This window comes from Leptodactylus fuscus, chromosome 7, assembly GCF_031893055.1.
Source record: "Leptodactylus fuscus isolate aLepFus1 chromosome 7, aLepFus1.hap2, whole genome shotgun sequence".
NCBI lineage: Eukaryota > Metazoa > Chordata > Amphibia > Anura > Leptodactylidae > Leptodactylus > Leptodactylus fuscus.
Window position 1 is genome coordinate 78,587,591 of NC_134271.1, and position 20,073 is coordinate 78,607,663.

The window sequence follows — 20,073 nt, forward strand, 5'->3', positions numbered from 1 at the left end:
AGGTAATAGTTGTGTGGTGCACCCAGGATAACTTGATCATTATGCGCTGAAGGGGATATAATTAATATATACTAAGTTTTCTTTCTTTGTGAACACCTTCTGTGTTAAAAACATCTTTGAATTCTTATGCAAATGAGTAGGTAAGTGCACTGTGGGTGGGCCATCAGTAATGGGAGCACTGCTCTTGCTGCTCAAATAGGATGGGTGACGTCATAAAATATTTAATGGCAACCCACAGTCCCACTCTCTTGGAGAAAAAAAAAATCACAGCACTACTCTCAGCAATATTGCGGTCAAGAATAGCCCATTTAGAAAAAAAATCTAAGATAAAATATTCAGTGTTCCATGCAATACCTGTAAGGGTGTCGACCTCCTACATAGGGCTGAGTAGTCTGCCGTAAGCCTAGTATGCGGGGGATAGTATTTTTGTTGAAATCAAAAAAATCTTTATAGTCTTATTGAAATGAATGAAGGCAAGTTTAGCTGTCATATTTATACTTTGCACAGGCAGTTGGTTATTCCTGATGTATTCTTCCCCAGTGCATCCTCCACTCCAACAGCAGAGAGAGCCCTGTGTCAGACAGATACGCCTGGGGTGCCAACCCTGGCACTAGAGCCGGGGGTTGCTGACCCCTGATGTATACATTTTTAATATTGGCCTTTTTTAGGCAGATGAAAAGTTTGAAAACAAAATATTAACCTTTGTTTGGCTAAAGGATTTCAGCACGGCCCTTCTCTATTCTTATTTATAAAATGTAAAAGCCCACATTGTAGGTACACACCAAAAGGTGGGTAAAAAGAAGGTGTACAAAGCAGCATGGCATAGCTTTAGGTTCTCTCCTGTTCCTACACACTCCCCACAATGTAGAATTCAGTACAACATGGTAATCACAAAAGGTGGGATTTGTTGTAGCCATTACCCAAAAATTGCACAAAAATATTAATGTAATTTTGGTGTCATTATTAACTGCTATCTGCTTGAATTATGTTCTTGTATTCTGTTTGTTATGCAGATGTTTGTAATTCAAGGACGGTGTATCTGATGGAAGAGCACGATCAGGACACGCTGAACATGATGCTAAGTTAACCAATAATGTTAAATGTCAATTATTACAAAGCGAAATTTGGCTTTGGGCCACCAGGGTCCGCACACTACATATGATATGTTTTATTTAATAAATTGGGCTCATCGTAATGACAACTACCTCTGTGTTCATTCCCCAAGCTCGAATATGTTTTCTAATTTGGATCCACACGAAGTTGGTCTGGTTTCGACCACAAGCAGGAGCAGTGGTCAAGCAGTACATATATTAATTTATTGTCTAATAGTGTTAGGCTGTACATTCCTATAACAGTAGCCACATGGGGCCTCTATAGTAACACATATACACCGGGCCTGCATATCCTGACAAGTCCTCATTCTGCTGTGAAGTCGATATAATAACCCTAGTCTAGAGATCATTCCCCTGCAAGATATCATTAATAACATTCAATGTTTGGTTGCTGAAGACCATGCTGAGATGGTGCATTCCATGTAGCTCAATCACTTCGACCTTCTCGCTCTGCTGGTCCACCCATCGTTTGCACAGTTCCATACTTCTCTTATGTACTGTATCATCTCCATCAGAGTAGATGATGTCTATAGCTGGTTCATTAGGGAAACCTTCCCCATACACATATGTCTCAGGTGTGGGAAGACCTGTTCCATAGATACAGTATGTGTCCACACCTGGTGGGGGCAGCCCTTCCACAAGACCCTTTGTATCTTCCCACATATACCAACCATCTTCAAAGTCAATATCATGGAATAATTTCTTGTAGTCCTTGTAAGTGTAGTTATATGTTGGAGTGGAAATAAAGACATGTGATTCTGGCCATGCAATGTTTGATGGAATCATCCACGGATTGGTTGTGGTCATTCGCTGTTCTTCTCGAATTTTAATGTTGGAGACCATTGGAATCCCATGGTTATCTCCTGTAAGCCAGAGATTAAGTAGTTAATAAGGGTATAAATCTCATTGATGTGTTATTATCAGCTAATGTACTGGAGACCCGATCAACTAAAGCCTTATATCTTAGCTTCCTGGACCACTATGAGTGTGAAGGAGGGACACTAGGTTTTCTTGAAGTCATAGCTGAGGGTGTTCATTTTAGATGATGTGATGAAATGATAAAAGTAGAGATTGTTTACAGGGCTTATATGCAGAGGTGACAACCTAAAGCAGAACCATTAGGCCGGGTTCATACGGGGTTTTTGGCCGGATTTTGACGCAGAATCCGTGTCAGAATCCGGCTAAAAAAAACGCCTCCCATTGCAATCAATGGGAGTCGGTCATTTCCTTTTTCCATGAGCGGTTTGACTTATTAGAACTGTTGAGGCTACCTTAGTGATCTCTGTAATTTTAATAGTAAGAATGGCTCTGCATGCTGCACTCATAGAGTCCCGTAATGGAAACCTTAAATGCAGGTACAGATGTAGCAGAGTTAACCCAAACCTCTACACTTGGCCAAACTGCTGCAGCATAATATATCTTATCACAGAAGACAACAAAAACAATAAAAAGCCATTGAAAAATGCTTTTCTAATGATTCTTCATTGTTTTCTCTTCTCTTCTGTGATAAGATATCATGCTGCAGCAGTTTAACCCGTTGCAGAAGTTTGGGTTAATTCTGCTATATCTGTAAGTACATAGCCTAATATTCAGTGTATATACTGTGCTTGTACTGGATTCTGCACTGTGAGAGCTGGTGTGGGTTCCAGTCATAGATTAAAGGGGTTATCCAGTATCTAACGGTGATGGCCTATCCTTAGGGTAGGCAATCAATATTAGATCTGCAGGTTACAGGTGCAGCGGTACAGTTTGCAGCATTGTTTACATATTGCAAGCCACACTTCTCACTTTCCGTACAAATTGTAGCAGCCAGATACTGCCATGCTGCTGCATAAATTTCAGTGGTATAGCGCTGCAGTATTTACACGTGCCTCTTCAGTTTGTACGGTGAGTGATCAGTGCGGGTTGCGGTGTCTAAACAATACAGCGAACCGCGTACCGGTAACCTGCGGGGGTCCCGGGTGTTGGACCCCCACATATCTCCCGCTCAAATGTGCAGCACCATGGTGCTATATACAGGGGGCAAATGAGAATCATGAGGTCAAAGGAACTGCCCAAGGAGCTCAGAGACAGAATAGGCCATCAGTAATAGAAACTGGATAACCTCTTTAAGTTTTATACAACTCCTGAGTGTGCCTGGTGCTGTTCTATTCTATGGGTCTGATGTATAGCAGAGCTTGATTTCTTCATCACCTACAAACCCTGCTCCAGACTAGTGTCTGAACATAGTCCACTGACCTGACATTAAGACAAGAAGTGGCTTCACGGCTCCTCCCCACGGTGCTCCTAGTGATATAAAGCCCTTGACATATTGCTTCTTCCATTCCGCAGGCTGATGGTTAAGAAAGTACAGGAGGTAGAGATTGCCGAGGCTGTGACCAACGAGGAAGACAGGCATTTCATATTGGGAGTGCATCTCTTCAACCAGATTCTTCAGTTTTTCAAAGTATTCCTTTTGACCATCTGGGCAGGAGACACATCCATTAAAAGGAGACTTTCATGGAGTTATTGCACATTTACCTGCTCTGGACTAAAATTGCGATATTCATTGTCAACCCTGATATGTTAATCTTCTGATAATAGATGTGTGTTGGTAGATGTAAATTATTACAAATATCTGTGGTATTATACAACTCTGCATTACTTTACAGAGATTATATTATAGTCAGTGATGTCAGCAACAAGGGATGGAGCTGTGCAGAACAAATCCAAAGCAAATCCATGCAGAATAGAAGAAATGGCCGCCTGCATATGCAAGGTATAAATTTTTATAGTGTTGTGCAAAAGTTTCAGGCAGTGAAAAAAGCTGCAAAGTAAGAATGCTTTCAAAAATAGAAGTGTTAATAGTTTATGTCAATTAACACAATGTAAAGTGAATGAACAGAAGAAAAATCTAAAATCAGTATTTAATGTGACTACCTATATTGTAAAGGTTTAGCACTATTTCTAGTTATAAACTATATTTTTAGTTATGTTGTTCCAACCAACCCATTCATTCCAGACATCTGTTGGATTCCCATCATACCTTGGTGTCAGCTATCTGACATTGGGCTCATCCCAGCTTTGTGAGTAAATTTGATTATATTCTCGTTTATTGTCTTTTACTAACATACTGAAACCCCGCCCACCAATGTGCCGAGAAAACCAGGAAGTGAAGAGAACACACAGCCTGCAAGTTGGTGAACAAGCGTGATGGGAATACACCTTTAACAAGCTCTTGCTTATATATGGAAATTTGTAAGAAAATGTGTGCTTACTGGGAGCAATTCTCCAGTCATAGGGAGCGGCCCGCACTGTCTCATCCCTCACATAGCCGTTGTTCACCAGGTGTTGTACTAGAGTGTGAAAATAACCTGTTGGGGAAAGGAATCAGCACAGGTATAGACTCATCAGTAATTGCTGTGCATTGTGGTATATATATATATATATATATATATATATATATATATTCTATAGCATGGTACTCAGCTGCGGTAAGAAGATTCCTGTATTCTGCAAAGTGGCACTTCTTACCGGCTAGCTTGCTTCTATCTAGATATTCTACTGAGAATGTTTTTCCAAATCCAGGAACCCTGACGTCAACCCCTGGGGCATTAGAAGCCATTCTGGTTGTCCTGTTGTACACCACTCTGTTAAAAAGACACAAGTCAAATATTAGTTCAGTGTCCCACACATTATGTGCAGCATAGTGATAAGTGGAGAATGTCTTCTTGGTAGTCACCTTGCTACGGCTTCAGACTAACAGAAGCTTCTTCAGAAACACTGCAGGGAGTTAAAGCTGATGGGCTGTTATGGTCATCATTACTAAAAAAGATTTCCCTGCTATTATACCTGCCTGCACCACATAATATCACATAATATCCTATTCAGATCAAAGCTCCACTCATTGCAGAGTGAGGAGGATTTCAGTGAAACTCCAATAAGCAATGATAAACTGCTTTGGATTATGTATAAAGATTTGTATAGCAATTTTCTGCCATCAAAAAGTAGTATTCTGAGGCCCCAAAGCACCACAGCTCTAATGAGGCAAGGTGAGGTGGCTGCCTCAGGTGGCCCTCTCAGAGGGGGTAGCAACCGTGGGACTTTTATTTTTTTATTTACTTTCTTTTCCCTAAACTAGCCCAGGACAGGCTGCTCTGAAAACAACCCAACTGCTGCCCCCCCCTTCCCCCCCGAGTATAATAATCGGAGCACATGGGGAGGTGAGGGAACATAATAAACAGTGTTACTCACCTTGTCTGGATCCGGTGTTAATCCTGGCAGGCTTTAGGTCTGTATGGTAATGTCCCAGACCATGTGACGTCTGTGACATTGCCATAAAGGCCCGAAGCCTGTGCTAGGAGTAACACTGGATCCTGGAGAGGTAACTAACGGTGTTTATTATGTTTCTTCACCTCCCCTGGGTCTCTGATTATTATACTCCAGCAGCCCCTGCAATCTCTATTATGCCCCATATTATGGGGGCATAATAGAGGCTGCAGGGGCCACTGTGAGACATAAGTCCGCGTGCAAGGGACATTTATAAGGGTCGGGTGCATGGAGAAGTGAGGAGTCAAAGATGTCCATGTTGCAAAGGGAAGAGATGGGAAATGTGGGAAGACATCTCCTGTAAGTGACAAAATATTACTGCACTGTATTCACTGTAATGTTACCACTAGCACCCCCCCTTTTCCCCGCCACCTGAAGTGGGTGATCAAAAGACGCCAACACCCTTCCCTTCCCTGGCGGCGTCTTTTGATCGTCCGCCTCAGGCAGCAGAAAGGCTAGGTTCACCACTGGGCCCCACGTTGCAGAAAAGCTGCTATTTTTGCTGCCAATTTTGTTGCAGTTTTTTGAGTCAAAACCAAGAGTGGCTATAAAAGGAATGGGAAATTTCTAGGAAGTTCTTATACTTCTTCCCTCTGCTCCACAACTGGCTTTGGCTCAATAAAACGCAGCAAAATCTGCAACAAAAAAAGCTGCGTTTCGGCAACATGGTGCCTCAGCCTTAAAGTAGGTTTTTGCAACTTTTTATGCATAAACAAAAATTATGCCTTTTTACTTTTTGCAAAAAAAAGAAATGGCCAGGAATAGGCCGGGGTCGCCAGAGGAAGTGGGTGAGTAGGTTATTTTCCAGGTTACCTGATATTATCAATCCAGCAGTCTATTCCTAGAGGTAGAAACATGTTCAGATTGAGCCAGATGGTAAAGTAGTCATCAGTCTTACGGTAACACATCCAGTTCACAACTTCTTCCTTGTTTACTTTGGCTTCTAGCTGATTTCCAAAGCATCCAGGTACTGTAAAGGCCATGAAAAGAAGAACAGTAAAGTATTAAGAGTCCTTCATAAACAGAACTTACTGCTACAAGGAAGGAAACAACCCTGAACCCCAGTCTATATCTAGAATGAGCCGTCTTCAAAGGTTGAGTCATTTTGTACCTATGTCACATATACAGCACCATGTATGTAGTGGTGGAAGGTTCATCAAGGTCAGTGATGGAAGCGAATGGTGGTAGCCAATGTGAGAATGACCTTTAGTTGCTTAGCGCTTTTCTTGGGTTCCTTTGAGACCTTGCAGACTATTATATACAGTACATTGCTCTTGGTGTGATCTGTATTGGTCAACCACTCCTGGGGAGTGGTCTTGAATTTCCTCCATCTGTCTGTCAGTGGATTTGTGGTATTCAGATTGTAACTGTTTCCAGTTTAATGAGCATCAAGAACTCTCTTTAACCTCTTCCCATTGTAGACATCTTTTATTTTTCATTTTTGTTTTTTACACCCCACTTTATAAAGTTCATACTTCTTTATTTTTCCATTCACAGAACCATATGAGGCTTAACCATACTTCATAATGGTACCATCTATTATTCTATACAATGTACTGAAAATAGTCAGAATGGGGTGAAATTAGAAAAAACTGTCAGGGTCAGGGCTAGAGCCCTGTCAAATGTTCGCCTTGGGGCCCCGCCATTTTTAGTTACGCCGCTGTGTGCAGGATTAACCCTTTCCCCCAGGCAAGTTTTTGACTCCCTGCCTTCCAAACCTCATAACTTTGTTATTTTCCTGCTTACAGAGCCATACGAGGGCTTAAAGAGATTCTACCATTAAAAACATTTTTTTTCTAGTTGACAAGTCGGAATAGCCTTAAGAAAGGCTATTATTCTCCTACCTTTAGATGTCTTCTTCGCCCCTCCATTCAGTTTAAAATCCGTTTCTTGTCGGTATGCAAATGAGTTCTCTCGCAGCACTGGGTGTGGGCCCCAGCGCTCAAACAGCACTGGGGGTGTCCCCAATGCTTTGAGAGAACTCTCTCCAGCGCCACCTCCATCTTTGTCAGAACCGGCCTCTTCATCTTCTTCTTCCGGCGCTGGGGTCACACTTGTACGCAGGCGGAGTCGGCTCTGCCATCGGGCCGCAGGCAGAGCCGAGTACACATGCTAGAATCCATTTTTTCATGGCTGCTTATGCGAGCATGCGCAATACGCTCTGTACTCCATAGAACTACAGAAGCATACTGCGCATGATCGCGTAAGCGGCCACAAAAAAATGGCCACTGGCACGTGCACTCAGCTCTGCCTGCGGCCCGATGGCAAAGTCGACTGCGCAAGCGTACAAGTGTGACCCCAGTGCCGGAAGAAGAAGATGAAGAGGCCATTGCTGACGAAGATGGAGGTGGCGCTGGAGAGAGTTCTCTCGCAGCATTGGGAACATCCCCAGTGCTGTTTGAACGCTGGGGCCCGCCCCCGGTGCTGCGAGAGCACTCATTTGCATACCAACGAAAAAAGGATTTTTAACCGAATGGCGGGGCGAAGAAGACATCTAAGGGCTAGTTCACACGGGGACAAGAAGGCGGATTTTGACAGCAGATTTCGCCTCAAAATCCGCCTCCATAGAATGGTGGTCTATGTGTTATGTCAGTCCAGGTAGCTGCAACGGGGCTAAGGAATAGCAGTAGGGAATCTCGCCCTGCACTACTCCCACTAGCTATCCCGGTCCCTGCCTCACGGGTGTGGGTCGGCTGTTCTCAGGCTAAGCCTGACCCCGACAGCTCCTCTCTCACTGATACCGTAGGCCTAGAGGGAAGTGGGAGAAGGAATGCCCTATAAGATCTCTAGGGACTGGAGACTAAAGGGGGTCACCCCTAACGAACAAGTGAAGCTGCTACTGACAGGGACTGACAAGGGTGTGCGCTGACTAACTACACAAGCAGCACACAGGAAAAATGTGGGAAAGGATTCCCCCAAACCAATATGGGAAGGAACCTTACACTAGGAAACAAACACAGGGAAACTGAGTAGAAATCAAAGGATAAGGCAATTCACTCACACAGTCAATTATACACAGAGGGAGGATTGGTGAACACAGAAGGGAAAACACAAACACCAACTCGTTCACCCAAACCTCCCAAAAACCAACCACGGAACTTCCTCTATCCAAGATAACCACCTACTCCTCCTGCTAAGGCCTAGCTCTGTAAAAGCGACACTCAGCACAGAACCATGGGAGGCATGGGTTTAAATACAGAGTAGAGACCACTCCTCCCAGGTGCAAATGGGAGGACAGACTAATAAACCAGGAAATAAAGCTGCCTACCAGCAGTGCGCGCGTGCAAGTCAGAAGGTGTGCACCAATACCCACGACAGGACAACCCCGCAGCGCCAGGATGCCACCCCAGACACTGCGCAGCCAAAAACTCCCCAGGTAAGAAAAATAGAAAGTAATAAACCTAAATACTCCTAACAGGATCCTCCCCTCAAGGAGAAGACTCCGGATTCTCTAGGAGCATCCTTCTTCGGGAACTCCTTGTGGAATTTCTCCACGAGTCTGGGGGCTGACATATCCGACTCCAGGACCCAAGAATTATCCTCAGGACCGTATCCCTTCCACGCCACCAGATACCGTAGCTTCCCCCGAACATATTTGCTATCCAGAACTCGGGATATCTCATACTCCCCGGACTCAGAAACTGGTGGAACCTTAACTGGAGACGTTCCCTTCTTGGCCTTCTTTAACAAGGAGACATGGAACACCCGGTTTATCTTCCACCTTTTAGGTAGTTGCAGCTGCGCCGCCACTTCATTTACCATCTTAATGATCTTAAAAGGACCCACAAACCTGGGACCCAGCTTCTTGCTAGGAACCTTCAACCTGATATTCTTGGTGGACAACCAAACCATCTCACCAGGGAAGAACTGCAACTCTCCTCTCTTCCGATCCGCCTGGACCTTAGCCTGGTGCGACGCCCGCACCAGATTCTCTCGGATACGGGACCATACCCCTTGCAGCTTTTTAGAAAATAGCTCCTCCTCCGGAACTGGGGAAGAAATGGAAGAAAATACTCCGAAAACAGGATGTCTACCACCGGAGCAAAAAAAAGGTGTGGTACCTGTGGCATTGGAATCATGGTTGTTTAGGGAAAATTCTGCCAGGGGGAGAAAGGCAGCCCAATTATTCTGGTTCTCTCGAACAAAACACCTCAAAAACTGTTCCACATCCTGATTCTTCCTCTCTGTTTGTCCGTTAGACTCTGGGTGAAACCCGGAGGAAAACGACAGTGTAACTCCCAACCTGCTGCAAAAAGCCCGCCAGAATTTAGCCACAAATTGCGGTCCCCTGTCCGAAACGATCTCCTCAGGAAGACCATGCAACCTTACAATTTCTTTAATAAACGCCTCTGATAGTGTCTTGGCACATGGCAGCCTGGAAAACGGGATCAAATGGCACATTTTCGTGAAGCGGTCAACGACTACCCAAATGACCGTGAAACCCTTAGACACCGGAAGGCCCGTGATGAAATCCATAGACAGATGAGTCCAAGGTGCCTTAGGAGGTTCCAATGGATGTAGAAGACCGTGGGGACGGGTATGCGACGCCTTGGCTCTTGCACAGACCGAACAATTTTGAACAAACTGCAAGACATCCTTACTCCACCCTGGCCACCAAAAATTCCTAGACACCAATCTCATGGTCTCTGAAACCCCCGGGTGACCAGCAAGAACCGACTCGTGACACTCCCTCAGGAGACTTTGTCGGAGAGTAGTTGGGACAAAAAGCTTGTTTCTAGGTATCTTGGAAGGTGCAGCGTGTTGCGCTTCGATCAAGGCCTTCTCCAGTTTCGCGCCCAATACTGCTACCACCACTCCATCCCCAAGAATAGTGGCAGGCGCCTCTCGTTCCTCCTCAGTCAACATATACCGGGATAAAGCATCAGCCTTAACATTCTTTGAACCCGGCACATAAGTCACGGTAAAATGGAACCGCGCAAAAAATAGAGCCCATCTGGCCTGCCGTGCATTTAATCTCTTCGCCGACCCAAGATGAACCAAATTCTTGTGGTCAGTAAATACCTGGACTGGCCTTCTGGCCCCCTCCAGGAAATGACGCCAATGTTCGAACGCTAGTTTTATTGCCAGTAGTTCCCTATCTCCGATGTCATAATTCCGTTCAGAGGCAGAGAATTTCTTAGAAAAGAAGGCACAGGGATGCGTACCCTCCTCGAACTCCTGAGAAAGTACTGCTCCCACCCCCACCGAGGAGGCATCCACCTCCACTCGGAAGGCCAACCTCTCATCCGGCTGTCTCAAAATGGGAGCGGACGAGAATCGCTTCTCAGTTCTTCAAACGCAGCTAGCGCCTCTGGCGACCACTTAGCACAGTCAGCCCCCTTCTTAGTCAAGTCCGAGATAGGTTTCACAACCTCAGAAAATCCCTTGATAAACTGGCGATAATAGTTGGAGAACCCCAAGAACCGTTGGACCGCCTTTAGGTTCTCGGGTCGCGGCCACTCCAAGACTGCCCTGACCTTCTCAGGGTCCATCTCGAATCCCTTGTCCGATAGGATATAGGCAAGGAAACATAATTTATTGACCGCGAACACACATTTCTCCAGCTTAGCACTTAATTGGTTAACCCTCAGGAGATCTAAAACCTCTCTCACTCTCTCCCAATGAGTCTCCAAATCCGGGGTGTAAATGAGTATATCGTCCAGATAGACCACAACCCCCCTCCCTATGACGGCACTTAGTACATCATTAATAAAATTCTGAAAAAACGCAGGCGCATTGGTTAGACCGAAAGGCATCACAAGATTCTCAAAGTGTCCTAGGGGTGTGTTAAACGCTGTTTTCCACTCATCCCCCTTCTTGATTCTCAGCAAGTTATACGCCCCACGTAAATCTATTTTACTAAACCAGCAGGCTCCCGTAATCTGGCTGAATAGATCCGAGATCAACAGAATGGGATAGGGATTCCGCACCGTGATTTTGTTAATCTCCCTAAAATCCAAACAAGGGCGCAACCCTCCATCTTTCTTCTTTACAAAGAAAAACCCCACTGCTACTGGGGACTTAGATGGGCGAATATGCCCCACCTCTAGACTCCCCTCAATATACTCTTTGAGCGCCTCCCTCTCCGGAATAGTGAGATTGTACAACCGTGTCTTGGGTAGCACTGCATTTGGTATAAATTTAATCGAGCAATCATAGGTGCGATGTGGTGATAATGTCTTGGCTGCCCTTTCCTCAAAGACCTCCCTGAACTCACATATTTCTTGAGGCAAATTGTCTATAGACAAAGACATAACGGATATGGGCAGACATCGACCATTACACCCCTGCCCCCAAGAAACTACTGACTCGGTCTCCCAGTTGATAATAGGGTTATGCTGCTTCAGCCAGGGCCACCCCAACACTACTTGTGCTGGTAACTTAGACAACAAGAACAAGTCAATCTCTTCCCTGTGGCCACCCACAATAAACTCCAGACCCTCCACCTGTTTGGAGATGACAGCTTGCTGTAGAGGGGTCTTATCAATAGCCCACACCGGTATCTGAGACTTCAAGACCAAAGGACTCACCCTTAATTGCTCACAAAACTCTGAGTCAATAAGGTTGACTGCCGAACCACAATCAACCAAAATCCGGCACTTCTGCCCATTTACCCATCCTTCAAGGGTCAACCCGGCAGTCTGAGTACAGGAAATATGCACACCTCCCTCCTTAGTAGGTTTTCTCCCTTTACCCTCAATAGACCTGGGGTTATTACTCTCCTTGGCGAACCATTCTCTGGAGGGGCATACCCTTGCTACATGTCCCATCCCTCCACACACAAAACAGCGTACTGTGCGGGACCCTTCACTCTTGGGTCTAGCACTTCGCACAGTGGCCCCAATCTGCATGGGTTGGTCCCCCGGGTCCTCTCTAAAAACAGAGAATTGAGGAGGGCTAAGCCCCCCAGGACTCTTGTCTCCACGCTCCCGGAGGCGCCGTCCAACTCTAATTGCCAGCTGCATGGCCTCATCTAGATCTCCCGGAACAGGGTGAGAAACTAGATGGTCTTTAACCTGGTCCGAGAGCCCTGTACTGACTAAGTAGAGCGGGGTCATTCCAGTGTACTTCTGCTGCCCACCTACGAAACTCTGTGCAATATTTCTCTATAGCGTGATCCCCTTGCACCACACGTCGTAGGTTATACTCAGCCGTGCGTACCCTGTCTGGGTCGTCATACAGTAACCCCATTGTGGAGAAAAACGCCTCTACAGTTAGTAAGCAAGCTGAGTCGGCTGGTAACGAATGTGCCCAGATGAGGGGATCATCTCTCAATAAAGTAATAATAATCCCAACTCTCTGTACCTCAGAACCGGAGGAAAACGGCCGTAGCCGGAAATACAAAAGACAGTCCTTTTGAAATCGGAAAAAATCTGACCTCTTACCTCGGAAGGGTTCAGGTAAGCTGACTTTTGGCTCTAGAGGCCGACCCACAGGGGCGCTACTCACCTGCCTCTGTATGCCCTCCACCTGAGAAGCTGTGTGTTGAGCCAACTGCTGTAACTGAGATACGCCAGAAGCTTGGATGGCATCCATTCGTAGCTTGATCCCCTCCATCTCAGTGGAAATCTGCTGCACCGCCTGGTACAACTGTTTCAGGTCCGTCATAATGCAAACAAACTTTTTTTTTTTTTTTTTACCGGCTGAGTGTACTGTTATGTCAGTCCAGGTAGCTGCAACGGGGCTAAGGAATAGCAGTAGGAAATCTCGCCCTGCACTACTCCCACTAGCTAACCCGATCCCTGCCTCACGGGTGTGGGTCGGCTGTACTCAGGCTAAGCCTGACCCCGACAGCTTCTCTCTCACTGATACCGTAGGCCTAGAGGGAAGTGGGAGAAGGAATGCCCTATAAGATCTCTAGGGACTGGAGACTAAAGGGGGTCACCCCTAACGAACAAGTGAAGCTGCTACTGACAGGGACTGACAAGGGTGTGCGCTGACTAACTACACAAGCAGCACACAGGAAAAATGTGGGAAAGGATTCCCCCAAACCAATATGGGAAGGAACCTTACACTAGGAAACAAACACAGGGAAACTGAGTAGAAATCAAAGGATAAGGCAATTCACTCACACAGTCAATTATACACAGAGGGAGGATTGGTGAACACAGAGGGGAAAACTCACACACCAACTTGTTCACCCAAACCTCCCAAAAACCAACCACGGAACTTCCTCTATCCAAGATAACCACCTACTCCTCCTGCTAAGGCCTAGCTCTGTAAAAGCGACACTCAGCACAGAACCATGGGAGGCATGGGTTTAAATACAGAGTAGAGACCACTCCTCCCAGGTGCAAATGGGAGGACAGACTAATAAACCAGGAAATAAAGCTGCCTACCAGCAGTGCGCGCGTGCAAGTCAGAAGGTGTGCACCAATACCCACGACAGGACAACCCCGCAGCGCCAGGATGCCACCCCAGACACTGCGCAGCCAAAAACTCCCCAGGTAAGAAAAATAGAAAGTAATAAACCTAAATACTCCTAACAGGATCCTCCCCTCAAGGAGAAGACTCCGGATTCTCTAGGAGCATCCTTCTTCGGGAACTCCTTGTGGAATTTCTCCACGAGTCTGGGGGCTGACATATCCGACTCCAGGACCCAAGAATTATCCTCAGGACCGTATCCCTTCCACGCCACCAGATACCGTAGCTTCCCCCGAACATATTTGCTATCCAGAACTCGGGATATCTCATACTCCCCGGACTCAGAAACTGGTGGAACCTTAACTGGAGACGTTCCCTTCTTGGCCTTCTTTAACAAGGAGACATGGAACACCCGGTTTATCTTCCACCTTTTAGGTAGTTGCAGCTGCGCCGCCACTTCATTTACCATCTTAATGATCTTAAAAGGACCCACAAACCTGGGACCCAGCTTCTTGCTAGGAACCTTCAACCTGATATTCTTGGTGGACAACCAAACCATCTCACCAGGGAAGAACTGCAACTCTCCTCTCTTCCGATCCGCCTGGACCTTAGCCTGGTGCGACGCCCGCACCAGATTCTCTCGGATACGGGACCATACCCCTTGCAGCTTTTTAGAAAATAGCTCCTCCTCCGGAACTGGGGAAGAAATGGAAGAAAATACTCCGAAAACAGGATGTCTACCACCGGAGCAAAAAAAAGGTGTGGTACCTGTGGCATTGGAATCATGGTTGTTTAGGGAAAATTCTGCCAGGGGGAGAAAGGCAGCCCAATTATTCTGGTTCTCTCGAACAAAACACCTCAAAAACTGTTCCACATCCTGATTCTTCCTCTCTGTTTGTCCGTTAGACTCTGGGTGAAACCCGGAGGAAAACGACAGTGTAACTCCCAACCTGCTGCAAAAAGCCCGCCAGAATTTAGCCACAAATTGCGGTCCCCTGTCCGAAACGATCTCCTCAGGAAGACCATGCAACCTTACAATTTCTTTAATAAACGCCTCTGATAGTGTCTTGGCACATGGCAGCCTGGAAAACGGGATCAAATGGCACATTTTCGTGAAGCGGTCAACGACTACCCAAATGACCGTGAAACCCTTAGACACCGGAAGGCCCGTGATGAAATCCATAGACAGATGAGTCCAAGGTGCCTTAGGAGGTTCCAATGGATGTAGAAGACCGTGGGGACGGGTATGCGACGCCTTGGCTCTTGCACAGACCGAACAATTTTGAACAAACTGCAAGACATCCTTACTCCACCCTGGCCACCAAAAATTCCTAGACACCAATCTCATGGTCTCTGAAACCCCCGGGTGACCAGCAAGAACCGACTCGTGACACTCCCTCAGGAGACTTTGTCGGAGAGTAGTTGGGACAAAAAGCTTGTTTCTAGGTATCTTGGAAGGTGCAGCGTGTTGCGCTTCGATCAAGGCCTTCTCCAGTTTCGCGCCCAATACTGCTACCACCACTCCATCCCCAAGAATAGTGGCAGGCGCCTCTCGTTCCTCCTCAGTCAACATATACCGGGATAAAGCATCAGCCTTAACATTCTTTGAACCCGGCACATAAGTCACGGTAAAATGGAACCGCGCAAAAAATAGAGCCCATCTGGCCTGCCGTGCATTTAATCTCTTCGCCGACCCAAGATGAACCAAATTCTTGTGGTCAGTAAATACCTGGACTGGCCTTCTGGCCCCCTCCAGGAAATGACGCCAATGTTCGAACGCTAGTTTTATTGCCAGTAGTTCCCTATCTCCGATGTCATAATTCCGTTCAGAGGCAGAGAATTTCTTAGAAAAGAAGGCACAGGGATGCGTACCCTCCTCGAACTCCTGAGAAAGTACTGCTCCCACCCCCACCGAGGAGGCATCCACCTCCACTCGGAAGGCCAACCTCTCATCCGGCTGTCTCAAAATGGGAGCGGACGAGAATCGCTTCTCAGTTCTTCAAACGCAGCTAGCGCCTCTGGCGACCACTTAGCACAGTCAGCCCCCTTCTTAGTCAAGTCCGAGATAGGTTTCACAACCTCAGAAAATCCCTTGATAAACTGGCGATAATAGTTGGAGAACCCCAAGAACCGTTGGACCGCCTTTAGGTTCTCGGGTCGCGGCCACTCCAAGACTGCCCTGACCTTCTCAGGGTCCATCTCGAATCCCTTGTCCGATAGGATATAGGCAAGGAAACATAATTTATTGACCGCGAACACACATTTCTCCAGCTTAGCACTTAATTGGTTAACCCTCAGGAGATCTAAAACCTCTCTCACTCTCTCCCAATGAGTCTCCAAATCCGGGGTGTAAATGAGTATATCGTCCAGATAGACCACAACCCCCCTCCCTATGACGGCACTTAGTACATCATTAATAAAATTCTGAAAAAACGCAGGCGCATTGGTTAGACCGAAAGGCATCACAAGATTCTCAAAGTGTCCTAGGGGTGTGTTAAACGCTGTTTTCCACTCATCCCCCTTCTTGATTCTCAGCAAGTTATACGCCCCACGTAAATCTATTTTACTAAACCAGCAGGCTCCCGTAATCTGGCTGAATAGATCCGAGATCAACAGAATGGGATAGGGATTCCGCACCGTGATTTTGTTAATCTCCCTAAAATCCAAACAAGGGCGCAACCCTCCATCTTTCTTCTTTACAAAGAAAAACCCCACTGCTACTGGGGACTTAGATGGGCGAATATGCCCCACCTCTAGACTCCCCTCAATATACTCTTTGAGCGCCTCCCTCTCCGGAATAGTGAGATTGTACAACCGTGTCTTGGGTAGCACTGCATTTGGTATAAATTTAATCGAGCAATCATAGGTGCGATGTGGTGATAATGTCTTGGCTGCCCTTTCCTCAAAGACCTCCCTGAACTCACATATTTCTTGAGGCAAATTGTCTATAGACAAAGACATAACGGATATGGGCAGACATCGACCATTACACCCCTGCCCCCAAGAAACTACTGACTCGGTCTCCCAGTTGATAATAGGGTTATGCTGCTTCAGCCAGGGCCACCCCAACACTACTTGTGCTGGTAACTTAGACAACAAGAACAAGTCAATCTCTTCCCTGTGGCCACCCACAATAAACTCCAGACCCTCCACCTGTTTGGAGATGACAGCTTGCTGTAGAGGGGTCTTATCAATAGCCCACACCGGTATCTGAGACTTCAAGACCAAAGGACTCACCCTTAATTGCTCACAAAACTCTGAGTCAATAAGGTTGACTGCCGAACCACAATCAACCAAAATCCGGCACTTCTGCCCATTTACCCATCCTTCAAGGGTCAACCCGGCAGTCTGAGTACAGGAAATATGCACACCTCCCTCCTTAGTAGGTTTTCTCCCTTTACCCTCAATAGACCTGGGGTTATTACTCTCCTTGGCGAACCATTCTCTGGAGGGGCATACCCTTGCTACATGTCCCATCCCTCCACACACAAAACAGCGTACTGTGCGGGACCCTTCACTCTTGGGTCTAGCACTTCGCACAGTGGCCCCAATCTGCATGGGTTGGTCCCCCGGGTCCTCTCTAAAAACAGAGAATTGAGGAGGGCTAAGCCCCCCAGGACTCTTGTCTCCACGCTCCCGGAGGCGCCGTCCAACTCTAATTGCCAGCTGCATGGCCTCATCTAGATCTCCCGGAACAGGGTGAGAAACTAGATGGTCTTTAACCTGGTCCGAGAGCCCTGTACTGACTAAGTAGAGCGGGGTCATTCCAGTGTACTTCTGCTGCCCACCTACGAAACTCTGTGCAATATTTCTCTATAGCGTGATCCCCTTGCACCACACGTCGTAGGTTATACTCAGCCGTGCGTACCCTGTCTGGGTCGTCATACAGTAACCCCATTGTGGAGAAAAACGCCTCTACAGTTAGTAAGCAAGCTGAGTCGGCTGGTAACGAATGTGCCCAGATGAGGGGATCATCTCTCAATAAAGTAATAATAATCCCAACTTTCTGTACCTCAGAACCGGAGGAAAACGGCCGTAGCCGGAAATACAAAAGACAGTCCTTTTGAAATCGGAAAAAATCTGACCTCTTACCTCGGAAGGGTTCAGGTAAGCTGACTTTTGGCTCTAGAGGCCGACCCACAGGGGCGCTACTCACCTGCCTCTGTATGCCCTCCACCTGAGAAGCTGTGTGTTGAGCCAACTGCTGTAACTGAGATACGCCAGAAGCTTGGATGGCATCCATTCGTAGCTTGATCCCCTCCATCTCAGTGGAAATCTGCTGCACCGCCTGGTACAACTGTTTCAGGTCCGTCATAATGCAAACGAACTTTTTTTTTTTTTTTTACCGGCTGAGTGTACTGTTATGTCAGTCCAGGTAGCTGCAACGGGGCTAAGGAATAGCAGTAGGGAATCTCGCCCTGCACTACTCCCTCTAGCTAACCCGATCCCTGCCTCACGGGTGTGGGTCGGCTGTACTCAGGCTAAGCCTGACCCCGACAGCTTCTCTCTCACTGATACCGTAGGCCTAGAGGGAAGTGGGAGAAGGAATGCCCTATAAGATCTCTAGGGACTGGAGACTAAAGGGGGTCACCCCTAACGAACAAGTGAAGCTGCTACTGACAGGGACTGACAAGGGTGTGCGCTGACTAACTACACAAGCAGCACACAGGAAAAATGTGGGAAAGGATTCCCCCAAACCAATATGGGAAGGAACCTTACACTAGGAAACAAACACAGGGAAACTGAGTAGAAATCAAAGGATAAGGCAATTCACTCACACAGTCAATTATACACAGAGGGAGGATTGGTGAACACAGAGGGGAAAACTCACACACCAACTTGTTCACCCAAACCTCCCAAAAACCAACCACGGAACTTCCTCTATCCAAGATAACCACCTACTCCTCCTGCTAAGGCCTAGCTCTGTAAAAGCGACACTCAGCACAGAACCATGGGAGGCATGGGTTTAAATACAGAGTAGAGACCACTCCTCCCAGGTGCAAATGGGAGGACAGACTAATAAACCAGGAAATAAAGCTGCCTACCAGCAGTGCGCGCGTGCAAGTCAGAAGGTGTGCACCAATACCCACGACAGGACAACCCCGCAGCGCCAGGATGCCACCCCAGACACTGCGCAGCCAAAAACTCCCCAGGTAAGAAAAATAGAAAGTAATAAACCTAAATACTCCTAACACTATGGAGACCGCTAGCTTTCTTTTTTCTGCTAGCAGTTTTTCGGCTCTAGCAGAAAAAAGAAGCGACATGACCTTTTTTCAGGCGTTTTCCACCTGAAGAAAGCAATAGAAGTGAATGGGAGGTGAAAACCACATCGTGGGGTTTTTTTTGCAAACAACACGCCGAAAAAAACGCAACACTTTTTTAGCGGCCATTCACTTTAGGGGAGGGGAAAACTGCCTGGCATTTTTTGAAGCTGTTTTTACCATAAAACGCTCCAAAAAACGCGGCAAGGTCCACAAACCGCTTCCTAATTAGGAAGCGTTTTTTTTTTCCGGAACAAAATAAGCCACACATAATTTACGTGTGAACTAGTCCTAAAGGTAGGAGAAGAATAGCCTTTCTTAAGGCTATTCCGACGTGTCAACTAGAAAAAAAAAGTTTTTAATGGTAGAATCCCTTTAAAGAGGACTTTTCACCACTTGGGGCACATGTGGTGTAATACACCTCTAGAAAGCCAACAGTGCACTGAATTCAGCTTTCCCATTCTGTGCCCCTGGTGAAGAGCTATCAGTGCCGGTACCGTAGCTCTTCATTGTCAGAAGGGCAACAACACACAGACGAAGTCATGGGCAGAGGCTAGTTAATTATATTCATCACAATTGTTCTCCTCCACCTTTTCATTCATTCCCTGAGTCTGTCCGGAATCCGGGACTGTCTCACTAAATCCGGGACAGTTGGGAGGTATGTATATGAGCTACAGTGGCATGAAAAATTTTGGACACCCCTGGTCCCTGTTATTGTAAACAGTTAAGCAAGTTGAAGATAAAAAATGATCTTCAAAAGGCATAACATTAAAGATGACACATTCCTAATCTATTTTTTAGAAAAAAAAATATATATTTTTTCATATCTGACATTTTCGAAATAACAAAAAATAAAAATGGCCCAATGCAAAAGTTTGGGCACCCTGCATGGTTAGTACCTAGTAGCACCTCCCTATTGGCAAATATCACAGCTTGTAAACACTTTTTGCAGCCAGCCATGAGTCTTTCAATTCTTGTTGGAGGGATTTTCATCCATTCTTCCTTGGAAAAGTCTTCAGATTCTGTGA

At 46.4% G+C, this 20,073-nt stretch overlaps 1 protein-coding gene across 2 annotated transcripts in view; it reads right to left on the reverse strand.

Annotated features, from left to right (window-relative positions):
• Positions 1-1,302: 1,302 nt before the first annotated feature.
• Positions 1,303-20,073, reverse strand: part of LCAT (lecithin-cholesterol acyltransferase) — a 29,794-nt gene continuing 11,023 nt past the window's right edge. For both annotated transcript variants that reach the window (XM_075280650.1, XM_075280651.1), the window contains exons 3-7: positions 6,234-6,390; positions 4,626-4,741; positions 4,370-4,465; positions 3,351-3,575; positions 1,303-1,975 (exon numbers count right to left, since the gene is read on the reverse strand). In XM_075280650.1, the coding sequence (XP_075136751.1) occupies positions 1,452-1,975; positions 3,351-3,575; positions 4,370-4,465; positions 4,626-4,741; positions 6,234-6,390 (1,118 nt within the window). In that variant the 3' untranslated portion in view covers positions 1,303-1,451. The remainder of the gene's footprint in view (positions 1,976-3,350; positions 3,576-4,369; positions 4,466-4,625; positions 4,742-6,233; positions 6,391-20,073) is intronic.